The sequence below is a fragment of the Drosophila melanogaster genome, chromosome X (genome assembly GCF_000001215.4).
Source record: "Drosophila melanogaster chromosome X".
Taxonomy (NCBI): domain Eukaryota; kingdom Metazoa; phylum Arthropoda; class Insecta; order Diptera; family Drosophilidae; genus Drosophila; species Drosophila melanogaster.
In genome coordinates this window covers 9,811,207-9,830,642 of record NC_004354.4, presented here as the reverse complement: position 1 = coordinate 9,830,642, position 19,436 = coordinate 9,811,207, and the positions used below count along the sequence as shown (strand labels likewise).

Below are 19,436 nucleotides of genomic sequence, written 5' to 3'. Positions count from 1 at the left end.
TCGTTTGAATATTTACATGATTTTAAGCACCCAAAATCGTAGTTTACTTAATCACTTTATATCGAATATCCCATTAAGCTTTAGATGTTCTTATTCTCTCAAATTTACACACAAGTTTCTTTAAGGTATTTTCCGAAAAAAAAAAAGAGAAAACATCTCGAATAATTTCTATTCAATTTTCTAGTTCCCATCCCGTCCTTCGACCGTTTTGTTTGTTCATTGAATTCTATTTATAAATTTTCACCTGACTGCACGCCCCCACCCCTCATCCCCGCCCCTTTTACACCTGATCCTTCCGTTGGCTTCTTCTTGGCCCTCTGCCATTCCTTCTCGGTCTCGCATTCGCAATCATAAAAGGCAACAAAATGTTGAACAAATTTTTATGGCTGCACAAAGCAACAGCGAGTGACAAAGCGAGAGAGCAGGGCAAAAAGTCGCCAGTTCAGGATGCACAGAGAGAAATAGTCACTAGTTGAAATAACAAAAATCATTTCAAAATATGTGCACTACAGTTTTTTTACTTTCAGAACTCCTTTTTATTTTCATTTATTTGAAACTGTCATTCCAAATTAGATTTTTTGTAAGTTTTAAGCAAAACACCTCAAACAGCTCCTAACTTTATCACTTGACATATCACTTTGAGGTATTTTCATTTTTGTGCGTACTTTTTCTCTCAGTGTAGGCAATGTCATGGCAGCATAGTCGTCTGAACGCCCCCGCCATCCCCCCCTCATCGCTCGTTTGTCGGCTTGTGGTTGTTGCTTTTGTGGCTGCCTGCTATTTTCCGCCCCGCTTAAAATTTTCTCTCCCCGTTTTCGCCGTCGCGCCTTTTAGTATTAATTACAAATGAAATTTTCTTATCATTTCTGTTGCCGTTGACAACATTCTGTCTGCTGGCCCGTCTGGTTCACCATACCCCTCGCCACCAATTTGCCACCGCATCCCGCATCGCAGGACCTCCTCTAGTTTAGGGCCAATAAGCAAAAATAGTTGCTGCTAATTGTTGTTTGCCGTTTATTGTTATGGCCAATGCGTGCTAATTGTCAGCAGCCATCTCCTCGGGCTTCCTTTTCGGCGTTTTCAATTTCAGCTTCGATGCTGAGTTCCATTTGGAATTTCGTATTTCGTACTTCGTATTTCGTACATTGTGTTTTGCATTGTATTTCCTGCAGGAAATTAATGGCGACACTTTAGTTGCGCTCGATATTGTTTGACTTTCTCATCAGCGGAATCTTTTCTTGGTATTGCGAAAACTTTAGTGATAAATACTTAAACTTAAGTAGTTGCCATTTAAAATGTATTCCTTTTAAACAATCCGTATTGATTTGTTGATAGATGTATTATTAACTCTAAATGTATTAGTAATGAGAACTTTAAGAAGTCTGGTTTTATGATAAGTCAAAATGATGGAAAACCTTTAATTGCAATTTTTTTTTTTTTGAAATTTTTAACTTTTTAAAAGTTGACAGAAGTTCCTTATAAAATAGCTCAATGCCATTGTCTTTTTTTGAGAATGTTTGACCAGTTTAAAGAGTTTTAAGAACTTCGATGCATGTTATATATCCCTATTTTCCGGCTCCTTTTTATCGTATGTTTTCTTTGCTTTTTGTTCGCTTTTCGTGGGACTGGCTTGCTTTCCTTTTTTTTTTTTGTGCTACTTTCTATTTGTTTGCTGTCGTCGTAGTCGCTTGTCTATTTAAAAAGCACGTAAACATAGCCGACTTCTGGCGCGCCCAAATCAACAACAACAAAATGTTAAACAATAACAACAAAAATTGTGAAAGGACAAAGAGGTGGGGTAATGGGTGAGGGGAATGTGAAGTAAAAATATAGGGGGGAAAGTGGGGAAAAAGGATTGACGTGCGCATTTTAGTCACGCTGTCGCGGCTTTTTTGCCTTTTTGCCATTTTAGCTGATTGTTTTTGTTGTTGTTGTTGTCAGGAGCAGGAGCACATTTATTTGTAGTTGTAGTTGTAAGCGAAAGGATATATATGTATGCAAGCACGACATGTGTGAGGGACATGAGCATATCAGGACATCGAGACATCGGGACATCAGCGTGCAAAACTCTGCTCGCGGGTAACTTAATATTTTGTTGATATTTGCCCAACTTGATTATATCTATCACTATCATAATATATGTGCAACACCGCCCGCCAAGCGGCTAGCACTCCCAGTTTACTAGACATATGCAAATTTTCCCGAAAAACACAACAGCCCCTAAAAACAAGTGTCAACACAACAGATTGGACCAAAAGGATATGGTTACAAAACGGAATTATATGACGAGTGATATAATGAACAAGTATTTTTTGTAAATTTTCCACATGTTTACGTGGGGCCGTGATTCGTGTGAATAATTTAATAGGTAATTTTTCTGGGAAATTGTTTTGAGCATTTCGATACAACCAAATTATAAATTCAACAAAATATAAAGTATACGTGCCGTTGCCGAAAGTGATCATTAGAATATCACGTATACGCAGTGTTAACTTTTGAATACAATTTGTGTAATACTTTAAATTTCAAAAGCAAATTGATAAATAATGCATATGATATGATTGAATGATTATGATTCAGGTGTTTGTAGTAATTTCAGGCATTGCTTGTATATTTAAAAGTAATAGTTCATTTGTATTTTAATTGATTGTACCAAATGTCCCCATGACTTCCGCACACTTTGCTGCCCCACCGCTTCTAATTCATTTGATTTTTATGAACCAAGTTAAAGAGGACAGGAGTAGAATAGTAATATGCAAATAGCCCAAGGCGTGTTCACTGAAATCAGGAGCAAAAAGTCGAAGGATATGGTAAAACATCGACGGGGTGCGGGGCGTGTAGCACAGAGAGATCTGAAGGAACATGGAACGGTGGTTCCGTTTTTAAAAGCGCAAGCAAGTGAAAGCTTTCAATCAATGTCGTTCGCTCGTCAGGCGACCCTGCCCCACCCACTTTTCACCACCACCGTCCGAGCATTTAATACCCATCCTACAGCTGAGCTTACACGCCTCTGTTTTTGTGTCCAGCTTTGGCTTTTAATTTCTATCGCTACGATTTCATTTTTTAGTTCCGTTCCGTTCAGTTTGGTTTGGCTTGCCTTGTCGGGAGCTCAAGTAACCATTTCCATTTGCTGCGACTCCCCCCCCCCCCCCTTCACCTTCCTTGCCACACCAGTGTGCCGCCACCCACTTTCCACCCCTTTTTGAGACAGCCCACCCACCACCGCCTGGCCTCGCACAACAGAGCGCCACACCTCGTTCTTTGATTTTTATTAAGTTTTGTCGACTCGGTTTTTTTGCTTTTGTATGTGCGGGTCGTTGTGTCCGTTTGTCCATATCCTGTCCGCTGCCACGCCTTGCTACGCCCCCGTTACCTCTGACCCCCTCCTCGGCTGCCACTCCCATTGCCCTTCGCCTGGCTAATGGTAAATGCCATTTCAATTACGTACACAGTACTAAAATTTTATGCGGCCAGTCAACGTTGTTCGTCTGTTTTTTTGCTTTGTCGATTTCCATTTGCGCTTTAAGTGCATTTGCACAATGCGAGGGGTGGATTTTTGTTGCGGTGTTGGGGGCTATGGGGTTGGTATATGAGGGGTGCGGCCATAATCAAACATCAATCGGACGCTATAGAGGCCGTTTTTCATGGTAAAACCACTACCTGAATTGCTCAAAGAAATTATGAAAAGTGGAGCAAAGATATTTAAATAGTTTTCAGCGCTTAGTTGTTGCCGTTAAAAATGCGCTGATTTCTGTTTAAGAAAATTGTGCAGAAACTAGAACAAACCTTGAAAAAGAAAACGCATCCACCAAAGAAAACAAATCAGAATTCATCATTCCTTTTTTTTTTTTTGTATTTTTTCCTGGGCCTCATGAAATATCTGTTGTGTCTTTTTCAATTTTTTTCCCTGCTACCAAGTGACACCTGCACCTTTTGAGAATGTGTGTGTGTGTGTTGAAACAAATGGCACGCAAAACACCTGTCAAAAAACAAAAACAAGACAGAAAACTAGACGAAAAAAAAGCGAAAACTTTGTGAGCTCATTTCGTTACCCGTTGTTTTCAACACTTTCTTGCCTCTTTTTGCTTTTGTCACTACTCAAACTGCCAATAGGCGCGCCAGAGAGTCAAAAAGTCACCAGCGACGACAACGGCAATAGTAACAATAACCGAACACGAAAGGAACTTCTATGAAAAAATGTCTACTTTGCAATGAACGACTTGAAAAATACCCTTAACATTAAATCAAGACGTCTATAAAAAATTCGAATGAAAATACATTTTACATCTTTGCCCATATTCATATACAAGTAATTTAATGAAATGAATATCTTTAATATATTATAGAAATATATTACGACAGTTTGAAATATCCTAGTATGATCGATTTTCTCATTGTTTTCTAGGTGATAAATGATTTGAAATGTTCATATCAGTTTTTGTGGAATTCCGTTTTCATAAGCCTTTTAAGAGAGCCCCCAAAAAAAAACAGGGTATCAGAAACGGAATCGACTCAGATAAATCGTGCTGGGCTCAGCTTTTCGTGCACTCAGCTGTTACGTGCATTTGTAACCCTACCCCACTTCACCACACTTTTCCAGTCCCATTTTCCCCTCACTTTTCCGAGGGAGAAGCAAGTATTGCAGCGAGGAACCGCAGTCACTTTGGCTTTGCATTTTTTGTGAGCTTGGCTTTTCCGTGAGCTCCTCTGTATAAGTGTGTGTGTGTGTGTGTGTGTGTTGATGGAAGAAAGTTGTAGTTGCATGGGTAACTGCGAGAAATCGGGAGGAATGGAGCTGCCATTTGGCAACAGGTGGTGAGGCTTAGTCTTTGGGGATCTGTTCTCCGCCAGAGTTTCTCATTCGCTAAGCCCACAAATAAACAAAACAAGAGCCTGAAAAAAAACACAAAATATAACAGCGGCCAAAGAAAACGCACCTCAGACGAAGAAAAGCTTAGGGAAAATGAGTAGCCAAAAAAAGGTTGAACTTAACTATTAGGAAAAGTTTTGCTGTCGCCTCTAAAAAGAAAGAGAAAGAAACAGAAGCAGAGAGAGCGAAAGGGAAGACCGTCAGGTTAAAGCGTAAATTTTCCACTGACACTGATTTGTTGCCTTTGGCCACAGAGGTAAATGTTTGTATGCAGATGTGGAAAAAAGGAGTAAGTTATGAAAATTAAAACCAAGAATATTTTATAATTTTTGAAAACATTCAGAACTTTTTCTTTCAGTATATTATATTCAAATTTATTTAATTTCCCTAGTACTCAAGTTGCCGACTTAATTTTTTCAGTGCTCAAAAATAGCTGAACAACTGACTGACATTGCTTGTTTGCTTCCGAGAGCAGTAACTTGGCATCCTGCCGCCCCAGGATCTCCTCATTTTGCCCACCTTTCTTGCACTTAAACTTCGGCAAGTATTTGTTGCTGCTGCTGTTACTGCTGGTGCACTCATTATTGTCAAGTTGCCTTTTACACATTCTACTCATTTGGGTTACACAACTACACAGACACAACCACACGGGGAAAAGGACAATGAAAATCCTCTGGAAAATGAAGCTTTTGCTGCTAGTGGTGGTGGTGGTGGTGGTGGTGGTGGTGGTGGTGGTGCTGCTGCTGCTGCTGCTGCTGCCTACCTGCCTGCCTAAAAATGTTGTGCTGCATACTTGGGGGCGCCTGCATCCATAGATGTGCCCCGAATCTGTGGATATAGCAGTTACTCCCCAAAAACGATCCAGTCCCCAACTTCTGGCAGGTGGGAAAGGCACTCAAATTGCCACTGCCAAATGGCCAGCAAAAGAGCAAGCAGTGAAAAGTTAAGCGGGCTCATTTCTGGTGTCATTTTCCCAACGTTCCCACTTTCCCGGACTTTTAATGATGTTGCTCGACTGTCTCCGGCTTCACTTGCAGCTGCACCACTGAGTGACCGGATGACCGCAGCATCAGCAGAGAGAAAGCACCAGGAGAAAGTAGCAGCTAGCTCTAGCGAAGAGCATCTAACTCCATTGCTCTCATTTCGGTTGCCAAAAAAAAGAAAATCTTACCAAAAAATTATTTGCATTAATAAAAAAGAGTTTTTTAGTTTATACAATCTTTAAAATTAAAAATGCAATAATAATAATAATATAAAAGAGTCTATAAAAAATCACATTAATAAAGTTTTAAAAGTATATTTCCTGTTTTTTTTAAACTAAGGGCCAATGTAAGCCTTGCGCCTTAACTCGCCAAATTCCCAGGAGAAGAAAACTGAGAGCTAGGCTCAACCACAATTTTTGCAACATTTTTGCCCTGGTGCACTTTTGATAGCCGGAAATTCCGACGGACGGACGAACGGACAGAAGGACGAACGGACAAGCGGACAGCGGAAAGGACGGACAGGGAGGGCAGCGTAGCAGCAGCCAAGTGACGGCGCAGTTAATTAGTCTAAGTGGAACTGGGTGCACAAACTTCAAGCACTCCCCACTCTCCATTGTTGCCCCCAATTGCTACTTTCACTAGCTACTCTTCTGCTTTCTCCACCAGCATCTCTACCCCCCCTCTCACAGCACTTCTGTTTCCATTTTGTGAAGCCTCTCCTGAATTGGTGGCTGCTGCCAATTGCTGTTCACTTTTCGGCTGTTGCCATTTAAAATGGGCAGTGAGCGTGTTGCAGCTTCAAATTTTCACAGGGTAACTGAAATCGCTAGTTTTCACGATTTTGTCAACTAAAGAAGCTGAATTGGGATTACAAAAATTAATTTTAAAAGAAAATAAGTTAGCAATTAAAATGCAGATTTAAGCATAGTTCGCATAACAAAAATCTTTAAAAAAAAAATTTTAGTTTATTTAAGATCGGCCATCAGCAATCTTTATTAAAATTAGTTAAGCTTAATTTCTTAGACTTTCAAATACAAGATATGCAGCAGACTGAGTCCATTCCTGGACATCTTCTCTACCAGTACTTATCCTTTATTATCCTCAACTTTGGTTTAGACACTGAAGAGTATTGAAGAAGAACTCTCGAGGGCTCAACAGCTGAAGGATCCAAGCTGGGTGTATTCATTTGTATTCATTAGAGTCGCCTTGCAAGTGAGTGTTCATAGAGGCAAAGAAATCTCGAAGGATTCGAAAAGAGCTCGTGAATTTGCTTTTAGCTTTCAAACATTGCATTTTGTGCGATAAAAATATTGTATATATATCACGAAATATATGATATGATATTTTCAGGGTTCTAAGATTAGTTTTTAACTGTTTCCATGGTAAACTCGAATTATTATTCACTTGTTATGTCAGGCTATTCAAATTACATTTCACACACAGACACAAACATGCCATCGCTTCGATTTAAGCTAATGTTTTCCGAATGAATTTTCACTTTGCACTGCAATCGGATTTTCCTTTCACCTTGAGGGGCCACTCATAATGCAGTTAACTTTCATCTCCCCCACATTCAGTAACAAAAAATAAAAACGAATGTGAATAAGCAGCGGGTGTGGAATGAATGAAAAAGTGGGGTTTTTTAAGGGGAGACCTTGAATATCTCCCAACGGGAGTCCCACAAACTGTTGGCCAAACATTTGCAATTCTTTCGAAATCATCATTACGCCAGGGACGGGGTGCTTAAATGGTTTGGGTCGGCAAGGGGTTAAGGGTGCCCTTTTGTGGTTGGGTGGATGTCGGTGGTTCAGTGGGTGGTGTCAGGATGGTGGTGCAAAGTTTCCCGCAGCGTCGTCGAAGAACACACATTCTTCATTAGCTGCGCGGCACATTTTTCTCCGAGGTTTTTTCCTGTGGCAACCGTTGCAAAGTATGCTACCGTTTTCAAGGGCCTAAAGGGGCAACCGTATGCGTGTGCATGTGTGCTTGTGTGTGTAAGCCAGTAGTGTGTTCCTGTGTGTATGTGTGTGTGTGTGCATGTGCTGGCCATGATAAATGAGCCATTGGCATTTATTTTCGTTTCAGTTTCACTTCGTTTGGTTTGCTACCCAAGAAATCGATGTCTGCTGATTTTTCAGCCAGCCCACTGAAAATTACATTTCGCATTTTCCGGAAGAAAGGAAAATGAAAGCGTCTGCTAGTTCATCTAAGCGCATACAGGTGGCGCTAATGTGGCCACAGCACCTTGAACGCTCTTGATTTGTTGCCGAGCCAAAGGAAATTATGCCAATTTTTTTTTTACCATTCCATCGGCGTGTGTTTGTGTGTTGGCCAAAGCCACGACCTTGTGGCTTATTTATTTCACACAAAGAGGATTGGGATCTGCAAGTTTTGGCTCAACGATATGGGAATTAAATGTGGGTTTAAAATTTAAAGTGGAAGTAAGTCTTGCAAGGTAATACGAGTATAAGCCGTATTTTAAAATAATTATAAAATATGAATGCTATCTTCAATGTCCAATTTGAGTTCGGGTATGCCTGGACATTTAATTTCGTTTTGTTTGGGGACTGGCCTGTCATCACTTTTTATGTGCATTTACTGCAGAATCGCCTTCGCAATCGGAATCAGAATCCTGGAATCAGAGGCACTGAAGACACTTGGAAATCAAATCGCATTGCTATTAAATTTGACCAGCCAAGCATATCTTGGCCAGGAGGCAAAAAATCAGGAAAAAGAAAAGAACAGAAAACACTAAAAAGACTTGACCAAAGTGGCCAATGACGATGACGTTGGCACGTCCACATTCGGCCGAAGGAAAAGCCAAGGAAAAGCTGGGAGGAAAAACACCCAACTCCTTTTTTTTTTTCTCGGTCAGTCGATGCTTCAATTTTACACATGTTTTGCATGCGAATCTCACCAAACAAACACGGAAACTTCTACAAATACTACAACATCTCGACTTCGTTCGTGCCGGAAGTTGGAAATTTTCTCAAGCAAATTTTTGGCATTTTTACAAAACGTACTTGGGCCAATTTTATTAGGCAGCCTTTCGCTTGCTTTCTTTTATTTTCCTCCTTTTTTTTTTGCCCTTTTTCTTCTGTCTTTTTTTTGGGGGCACACGCAAAGCAGCAACATCGTCAACGTGCAAGTCGAAAAGTTGTAATTTTAATTTAGCCTCTAACTGCTTCAAAGACAAACTCATACACACACACACACACACGGAAAATTGGAAAATGGGCGGCAGATTTAGAGGTCCAAGGCGTTGAAAAGCCACAAAGTTGCACGTTCGTCTGAGGGGCTGGAAAATGAGGAAAACTTTGACTCCTGCTCTCGTCACGCATGCCACTGCACCTGCAACCGAGTGTTGTGTGTGTTGCATGGCATGGCAAGGAAAAAGGGAAAAGCGAGTGGGTTTTTTGTCAAACGGCTGTAGAATTAGGTAGGCCAAATTAAATAAACGAATTTCATTTGCATTTTGGCTTCGTTTATGCTCGCCCACCGGCAGAAAATTAAATTCAAAGAATCCCATTGCAATGGGGATATACACAACGATAAGCCTTTGATAAGATGGTTTTACAACCTATGAACTTACCGAAACTAAGTGCAAAAGTTCTTAGAAAATGCTACGATATTACCTTTGCAAGAATTGCGAAAATAATCTAGAAAACCTTAATTAATTTGGTCTATACAAATAAAATAAGCACAGAAATGTTAGCGATCTGTTTAAAAATCTTATGCAAAGACTTGTAAGAAAACATAAAAAGCTCCAAATAAAACACCTAATAAAATCTTCAACAAATTTGTCGAAAATCTGCATGTTTACCCAATCTGGTGAGCTAGCCAACAAAACCTGAACCTTTAACCGCTTTAAATATTTTAGAAATAGTTTTCTTCCGAATTTCCTTCAACACATTTTCGGCCAATCTGGTGAGAGTGCAAACTTTGTTTTTCTTGTTTGTACCATTTTTTTTGTTTTTTGTTTTTTGTTTAGTCCGACTTCTTTCAATCGCCTGCCAATCTCAGTCGCCTTACCCCTGATTTTTCTTCCCCCTTTTCACGACTCTTCCAAGCTTTTCCGCCCCTCCAAGACCTCCATCCCTCCGGCTGTCTGCTCAATAATTTGTTGGGTCTGGAAATCAAAGCGAGCCTTTGCTGATCCCCTTTGAGTGATTTGCCTGCTGGCCTCACGGACATTTGAAATGGAGCGCAGGAAGAAAGAAAGAGGTAGCGAAATTGAAGGGTTGTAGGGGGGTGTGGGGGCTTAGCGTCGACAGGTGAGGAAAAGCGAGTGAAACTCAGCCGGCAATTAAGGGGCAAATCGTTTTTGTTTCCACACACCACGAATAATTAATGGCTCCGGCTGATGGCCGGCTGCAGTAGAGCTCACTTAATAATTGAATCGGTTAATAATGCAGCATAATGCTGCATAAATGATGGCCCCAACAAATCGTAATTGGCCTGCAAATGAAAACCAGCCAGCAGAGTGCAATAAGTTTGAGATAAAATTGCAAAAATACAAAATTCAAATTTCAATTCAAATTCAGTTGCAAAAAAGCATGCATTTTTTACATCCACAATAAATTGCATGAAGTTTTAACTTTTTTGTGTTGGTTTTCCTCAAGGAATTGATTAGGCAACATTTTAGTCGAAATTAAAACTTATTTGCTTTCCTCTGCGTTATTGTCTTTCACAAATATATCGTAAAATAAATGTTCGTGAAGTACCATTTAAGCGAACACACTTGATAGTAAAATGTAATTTTTTACTTTACTTTAATGTTCTTAGCTTGCCGCACTAATTTTTCCGGTTAGTCTGCGGTTTTCCAGCTCGCTTTGTGGGGATATTTTTATGGGCGGCAGCATTATTTAATGGTCGGTTTAAATGCTTACTCCATGACCAGCCACATACGCTGAAATTTGTCCCCTTGACTTGACTTGGCTTGGCTTGGCACTCGTGTTTGACCTGCCAGCACATTTCCTCTCTAGCTTTCCCGCTCTGCATAGCTTTTCCCATTGTATGCCATTGTGCCAGTGTGCCGTGTCAAAGTCACACATTTCCACTCACACACACACACACACACACACACACGCTTGGGATGCAAGTGCATTTGGGTTGGAAAACTGAGAGGGGCGGACTGCCCATGGGCAAGGTCAAAGGGCCAACGGGCTGTGGGCGTGGCCGGTGGTGTCAGATGGACCGCCATGTGTGCGTGCGAGCGTATTGTCAAGTTAATCACTCGTTTTGTTGGCAATTACCGTTATGACCCCAACCAGAGAACAACAATAAAGTCGCAGTTTTGGGCGGGGAGTTGGCAGTGTGGCGCAGCGGGGCGGGGAAAAGCCACTTGACCTTTTGTTGTTGCCAGCGAATATCAATGAGTCCATTATGTATGAATGCCAATGATTATGGCCAACTGACATGACACAGTGGAAATGTGGAAATTCCGAAATTCCGTAAGGGACGTCGATAAGGGAGGCCCCCAAATGACAGTTGACAGCGTTTGGCATTTTGGCACTTTTCCGCCCCCTAAGGACGAAGGACCAAGGAGACGACGTCGCCCGTTGACAATAACAGCATCAATTTGCCGTCACCTGGGCGGCCCATTTCCCAGCGGAAAGCTCCGCGAGGGGCGAGTGGAAAATCTGGGGGGGAGGGGTTGGGTGTAAGTGCGCCTGGCCCACATCATAAAATTTTAGCAGCACGCACCGGCGAGGTATCAATGTCAGCATGCCAGATTCCTTATTCTATGCACAGTGGGACTAACAGCTGAGTAATATATTTAAAAAAGTTTAGCTTTACCTTTAACAAAATTATAATCATGCCTAACAAGATATAATTTTAGCTAAAATAAATTACCTTTCACACTTTAAAACGTACTTATCTTCGTGCGCACTTTATTAGACATCTACAACCAACAGACATTTAAACAATTTACGCGTGACTTAGTTCCACTGTACTATTACGATGGACTTGTTTTTGGGTCGTTAAACGACGAGGGGTTACTGTACAGGGGAGCCACTTCAGACTGTCTCTCACATTTTGTTATGATTATTGTTATGATTGTTGCTGCTGTTTTTTTTTTTTTCCAGCTGAAGTGCTTTTGTGAGTTGACTGTGAGTTGAAAAATGTGTAGGCCGCTTTTAGGGTCACACACACGCATACTAATGCCGGAAAACCCACACAAATCGACAGAGACACACACACGTATACAACAGGTGTCTTGGGCGAAATGTTATCAATGCCAAATTAAGCGTAAAATGCTGTCGCACTTTTAAAGGCAAATTAGCCCCAAAGCCCAAGGCAAAGGCCAAATGAGGCGTGAATAATGCACATGTGTGTTTGTATGTATGTGCGAGCGTGTGTGTGTGTGGAGCCCATACATAGCATGCCACATTTGCAGGCTAATGGGGAGTTGGGAAAATTATTATGTCTGGCCGGTATCATTTATTAGCCAAGTTTTTCAGGGCTCTTTCATTCCTCTCCCCATCATCCGCTTCTCCCATCGATGAGGCGTAAAAGAATTATGCAGGCTTCATAGCCACGCCCCCGCACCGCCGCACAAGCGCCCACTTCCGGCGGCCATTGTTGCCATGCCATTGTTCCAACCATTGGGAACAATTAAGCGAGCTTAGAACTCAACTGGAAACTCTCGGCCAGCAAACTGCCAACTGCCAATTGCAGCTGCCATTCAATAAAATTTAAACGTCAAAGCGGCATCGGGCCAATTATTTGTGACCGCACTGGACCCAAAACAGAAAGACAGCAAAATACAAAAAAAAAAAAAAAAACGAAAATTCCGGGGCAGTGTGGGGTACAACAGAAAAAAAAAAGGAGTACAAAAAAATTGGGAATAAAAGCGTCAAGAAGAGAAAGAAAGAAGCGTCCTGGCGGGTCTTTGTCTCTGCGATTCCTTTGTTTCAGCACGAGAAGATGACGCTGGTTCCGCGGGGAATTGAGAAAAAAAAAAACTATACGAATAACTGGGGAAAGCGGCGAAATGGGCGGGGGAAAAGCCCAAGGGGAGAGTGGGAAAAGCTACGGAGAGCTGGGGCATTGTGCAAATTAAAACTGCACTTGATTATTTCTCCTGCTAATTTTCATTGTTCAACCCGAATAAAAAACCATGCCAAATGATGAAGAAAGCAAAGGAATGAGCAAAACTCCGTTGAAGAAAAGTCCGGCCACAATATGCCCTTGATGCCCACATGACCTCACAACACAAATGGGCTAAGTGCGTGAGGTGATCGTGGGATATGGAATGATATTGTTAATTGTATTTATTAAATTATATTAATTTAGAAATTTCCGAACAAATAACTTGCAGGCGAAGAAGATCTGAAGAATAGATAATGAAATTCTGCTTAAAATTGACAATATACCTAAAACCCTTAACATTGGATTATTTCTGGTCAACTCTACGATGAAGTGGCAATACCTCGAAAAAAGCGAAATTCCATCCGTGGACAACAACTGGCAGTAGCTTTTCATTAGCGCGCAAGGCGTGGCAACTTTGGCGATTTGTGGAGAAGAAGTAGAGGGGGGGGGGGGGGGGGGGGCGCTGGGTCAGAGTTCAGTGGACAGGGGGCAGGTCGTCTTGAAGGATTGTTTTCTGTTTCAATTCTGGCCACAAATTGAAAGCAAAATGCCAACGATGAGGCTGATGATGATGACCGACTGGCCAAGCGACAGTAACAACAGAAGCAGAAAAACAACGACTTTTCGGCAACAATGAAACAAAAGGAGAAAAACGGCAAAGAGAGGGTGGTGTGGTCCCGCGGGGGGGAGGGGGGGTGTTGGAGTCAAAAAAGTCGGAAGGAAGGAAGATCGAAAGACAGCAGAAACAGATTGAAATCAGTTTGAAAACAAGCGAAGCGGAAAAATGCATGACCCGCTTGGACTTCGACCGAGGCCAGAAACCGGATGAGAGGACAAAGGGGAGATGGTTCGGTTCGAGGGGGTGGAAAATGTCACCAAATGATGGAAAAGGGGGGGGGGGTGGAAAAGGCGGGTTTGGCAACGGGGTTCAACAGTTCAGCAGTTGGCCATGGTTAAGTGCTGGAAATTATGTTATGCTCGTCGGCCATTGTTTTATGTCTCCATTCGAGGATTATTGGTCATGCATGAGCAGTCACCACCCGCTCAACCATCACCACCACATTCAACCCGCCGCAGCACCCCGCATACTCCCTGATTAACTCAATAAATAAACAATTTCGATAGTGAAGAGGAATATCTGGACATTGTTTGGGCAGCAATTGAATTGCCACAACGAGAGGAATATTTCGGAACTCCTACAGCACTACAAAAAAAAAATGTTAAAAGATAAAAGACATGAAAGAGCAATGCACACAGTGAGAAAATATTTGTTATATGCAATCGGTGCGTATACGTAATTTGTATGCAAAATGTGAAATTATCCTAATTTAATTAATTATCATTGCATGAATTTAAAAATATACTGTAATGCAATCTAATAATTTGTACGTTACATGTGAATATTGTTTTCAGTTGTCTACACGGCGGCTACGCAATATTGCGTATACGAGGCCCACGAAAGTATGCTACAAAAATCTTAATTTTGTTTTTCAGAATATCTAGACTTCTAACAAGCATAAAACTCGCGGAAAAATCAAGAAAAATTATAACGATTGCATATGCAACAGAAATTATCATGTTTCCCACCGTGTAGAACATTTTGCAATCATATTTCCATCTGCTATTTTGAAGTCTGCCCAACACACACACTCGCAAAGAGCAAATCAAAACGATTTTCAAATGCAACACACACTCACCCACTAAAAAAGCAGGAAAATCTGAAGTAAGGCCAAAAAACGGGAACCACTGGCTGCGAGAGAATAACAAACAAGCAACAACAAGTATAACAATGCGAAAATAAGTGAAGAAAAAGTATAATTTCCATTTCAAATTGAATTTTCATTTGCACAAAAGCAGAATGGAAATGAAAAAGAAGCAGCACCATTCCGATATATAGTACATATACATAAGTCTGTATATATAGATATATATATATATATATATATATATATATGTATGAGGAGGAGAAGCTTACCATGCACAGATAAGGAGCAAAGCTGGCTAAATATTGGGCAAAAGCGAAAATCAATGTCCTGACGCGGCCAGTTTAATGTTTTTGGGATTACAGCCTGCCGGCGGTCGAGCATACAAGCCGGTGCCACCCACCGATATTCCCATTTTCCGAAAAACCAACCTCTCTCAGACACTCACACACACACACACACACAAACGTAGAGAACACCGTATATGTTTCGACGTGCAGCAACTTAATTTAGCATTAACACACACACACACGCACACTCACAGAGAAACAAACACACAGACAGGGGTAGCAATGTTGGTGTCGTTGTTGTTGTTGTTGTTGTTGCTATAGCCATTGCACAGGAGCTAACAAACTTTGGGGCCTACCTTCATTCCCCCTTTCCCCTCTGAACGACCAAAGATCCATTCCCCTGCTCGCTACGTGCCACATTACGTAGCCGACTGGTGAGCCAGACTCCCAAAAAAAAGGAAAAAAAAAGAGCAAAAATTTATAGGACTACAGAATAAGCCAAAAAAGGCCAGGTAAGCTGCACTAAAAGAAGCAACTATTTCGTGTTCCTTATATTTATAGTCAAGCGACAATAAGTTATAGTAAGCAAAGGCGGCATTGAGTCATAACTTTCTAGGCAATTCCAAAGCACTTTGGGGTTAAAACTGGCTCAATAACCACAAAATACTAACAGATGAGCTAACCTTTAAGCAATATAGAAACAAAGCTTGCTCTTGAGCCATTAAATATATATAAAATATATTTATATTTAATTAATAAAATAGTCATAGATTTAAGAAAAAGTTACTATTCTTTTGGCGTAGGAACTTATAGTATGGGCTCAACCAACATTTTTGCATTATAATTTGCATTATAAGAAACACCGCCTTACACTACCGTAACGCACTGTAACGGACATTCAACTTTTCGCTGGCAGTTCGTTGCCACTTTGGAATTTTGTTTATTTCCGACACGAACCGACAGCGGCAGCTGCGACCCAAGCGAAAATCATTTTAGAAATTATTCTTTCAATTTCGCATTTGCCATTTGATTTTCGCGAAAAATCAGCTGGGAGGGGCGTCGCAAGTGGGGCTTAAGCTCAGTAAATTTCCCAATGAAGGGTATTATTTAGATGCATCTCGCTGAGAGCGAATTAATTTATTAAGCCTTAAGGGGATGCTGCAACTGCAAGAGATTCCATCTCTTTTTGCCTGTCTGGCTGCACTCTTTTGATTTCCCACACGTGCCAGGGGTGGGGAGGGGGGAGGGGGGGGGGCACGGGGATTGTAAGGGGGGGGGGCTAAGCCACCAACCTTTTTTTCCAGTGGCAAGGGAGGGCCAGCGGCTGGTTGCAAGCTGCAAGCTGCAGGTGCAACTGTCCCAACGCTCACGGCTGATTTATCGTCCATGAAATTTATGTTTAGTTTAATCGAATGGGGCAAACAAAAATTGTGCAGAGAGCGGCCTGCTTATCGCTGGCCAGCCGAGTTCGCCCAGCCGCCCATCCACCCAACAGCACCCCCCTCTTGGGCACCTGACCCCTCGCACCCGCAAGGATGGAAAAGTTTACTTAAGCACAGGAGGTGCTGCAAAATTAAGCAGCAGCAGGAACCACTCAACTCAAAGTCGGATGGTTGGGCTGTGCGGGTTCAGGGCGGGGGGGGGGTGGCTTTATTTTTTAGGGGGCTGGTCGGGCTTAAGGGGTCCTCTTGCCAACCACCTCCACCCCCCCCCCCCCTTTTTCGCCTTTTTATTTCCTCAAGCCGCCGCTGCGCTCTTTCTCTTCACCTCACCGAGCGTTTACTGCTGCAACTCGCAGACGCAACTATTGCAAAATTTCAACGTGAATTTATTGCATGAACATTTCTTTTTCCCTCCTGTTTTTTGCATTTTTTTCGTCTTCCTCATCTTCGTGATATTTTCGTTTTTCCTATATATATATATATATATATACTAATAGTATATATAGTTTTTTTTTTTTGTTGAGCCATCCTAGCTCTCATGCCGTTTTCAACGTGCTGAATTTTTCGTGCGGCCGTCGGCTATATAGTTGTCTATATATCGTACGAGTATGAAATGCAGCACACCTATATAGTATAGTATAGTAAATGTATGTCTGCGGCGGGCCTTAAAGTCGGTTCACAGTTATAGCGGCCTCTGGAAGTAAATATTTAGCAGCTGCAACTTTTATGAGTGTCGGTTGCGAGTCTGTAGGTCATAGCCAATGGTTTGAACTCTAAATCACCTTTTGAGCAGGCACAGTACGATATTTATCACAAGTATGGTTAGTGGATATTCGAGTGTGTCTAAAAGTATGCTACAATATATTATTGTAAATGCCCACTGCTTAACGAGTTGCATAATTTGTCTGCTCATTTTAATTTATGATTTGCCAAAGCCTAAATGGCATTTTCTTATTACCATAGCCTTCAAGTTCAGTGTTTAACCACCAATTGCCATTCACTAGCCAGCCATTCATTTGATTTCAAATTTGATCAAATTTGAAACGGAATCTGATTGCATTTTTTTTCTATTTTTGTTTTTTATTGGCATAGCCGTTAAAACTTTTACGCATTTGCATCTATCGATTTGAGTTTCGAAATGCAAATGAAGAAGATGGCCCTGTCGCCCGAAAAAACCCTCTGATTTCCTCTTGCAACTTGGCCTAAGTAGCCTCGATTAATGTGCAAACTTTTTGGCCACTTGCATCCGCTTCTGGTAATTTGGGGGCTGGCTTCTCCGAATTTTAGCTGCAATTTATTTATTTATTCTGTTGCTCATTATCTGTGCCAAGGGGACTGAGGGCCACCGCTTCGCAATTAATGTTAAATTTACGATGACAGATCTGTGGCATTGATAAGACAGCAGGCGGCACTCCCAGGCCACAGAAACTAACCTCAAGTGCACAGGAAGCTTATCGGAGGACGTGACTGCAAGTTGATGCACTGAGCGAAAAAGTGTAACGCTTTAAATAAATAATAACAAAACATGGGTGGAAAATAAGGGTATGTAACGAAATTTTAGATAAATAAAATCCAATGCTAGAACTACTAAAGTCCGGAGGAATCTCACACTTGTAGACATATTTTGCAGTGTTTTTTAAGCCCTTTAAGATGTATGTTGTGTTGTTTTTTTTTTTTTTTGCTATTTTCTGGCAGTGCATTAATGTTGTTATTGCTGCTGCTCATGCCGATGTTGTTCTACTTGTTGTTTGCCCAACTTGCAGTGTTGCAAGTTATGCAAGCTCGTGTCAGGTTGATGTGGAAAATTTGCATATCGCATATCGTTGACACGGTTGACACTGACCCCAAAGGGGCGTGGCAGTTGGGCAGATGGCAGGATGGTAGACGGTAGAATGGTTGGCATAGTTGGTATGGGTGCGAATTATTCAATTTTTGACTAGATCAAAGCGGATGCGCTGACAGCGGGCAAATATTAACCAAATGTCAGGGTACATGTCATGCTGCCATGAAGAAATAGACTAGAAGACTGAGCACTGAGAACTGAGCACTGAGAACTGAGGGCTCAGGACGACACAGAACTCAGGACCCGGGAGTTGGACTCACCTTGCATCCGGGCCAAAAGCAGGAGCAGCGTACAGCAGAGGGCCTGCAGCAGCTCCATATTTCATCAGCTCTGAGTTATGCCAGTTGCGCCAGCGACAAGGCGACTCCGGCGAAACTTGGCCCGTAACTTACTGCCACTGTCAGTGGCACTTCTTCTCCACCTCACCTCGCCTGCTTAACGTTCGTCGTTTTTCCGCTTTTCCGCGCTTTTCCGCCTTTCCGCTTCTCAACTCCACTCCACTCCAGTCCAGTTCAGTTCAGTCCAATCCGCTCTGCTTTAGTCCGCACGGCTCCCACTTCTCCTCCGATCGCCGAACAATATGCAACTTAAAAGGCAAACGGCATTCTGCGTAATTGCACGGCCAAGTACTGCAAAGAAAACCAGAAGAGCGATGGAAAATGAGTGAACGGTGCCTAGATTGCGGGGAGGAACTTAAATTAATTAGAACAACATGGCCACGAGCACTTTCGAGTGTTGGTGTGGCGGCCAAGGGTGTACCCTGTAAAGGGCAACGATGTAAATTTAGGCTTTATGTGGCGTAAATAATTGCTAGCAGTCATTAAAACTATATGTAACATACAAATAGAAGATACTATCATTACATGGATTCTTATGCAATAATTTATATATCTGTCCCTTTAACCACAACTAGTCAAGTATTTGGCGCAGGGTATGCGGCAGAGCTTGTATTGGCCATTAAATGGCGCAGGATGCGTGGTGCGGGGTCTAGTCCTTCGGGGGCATTACGTCAGAGATGGAATGCACTCGTTGCAAATGTTATTAACAAACACAATGCCGTAAATACACTACTCGCACACACTCAAACACACACACACACGCACACGTGAGTGGGCGGGCGGGTGATAGATGGCGGATGGTGTGGCAGCAAGGACACGGCAAACAACAACCAGAACAACAATGGCTTCAATGGCCACGGCTGAGTGACCTT

At 41.9% G+C, this 19,436-nt stretch overlaps 1 protein-coding gene across 4 annotated transcripts in view; it reads right to left on the bottom strand.

Annotated features, from left to right (window-relative positions):
- The window catches only part of CARPB (Carbonic anhydrase-related protein B), a 72,227-nt gene that overhangs the window by 24,807 nt on the left and 27,984 nt on the right, over window positions 1-19,436 (bottom strand). For all 4 annotated transcript variants that reach the window (NM_001298132.1, NM_001258664.2, NM_132353.3 and 1 more), the window contains exon 2: window positions 18,487-18,855. In NM_001298132.1, the coding sequence (NP_001285061.1) occupies window positions 18,487-18,544 (58 nt within the window). In that variant the 5' untranslated portion in view covers window positions 18,545-18,855. The remainder of the gene's footprint in view (window positions 1-18,486; window positions 18,856-19,436) is intronic.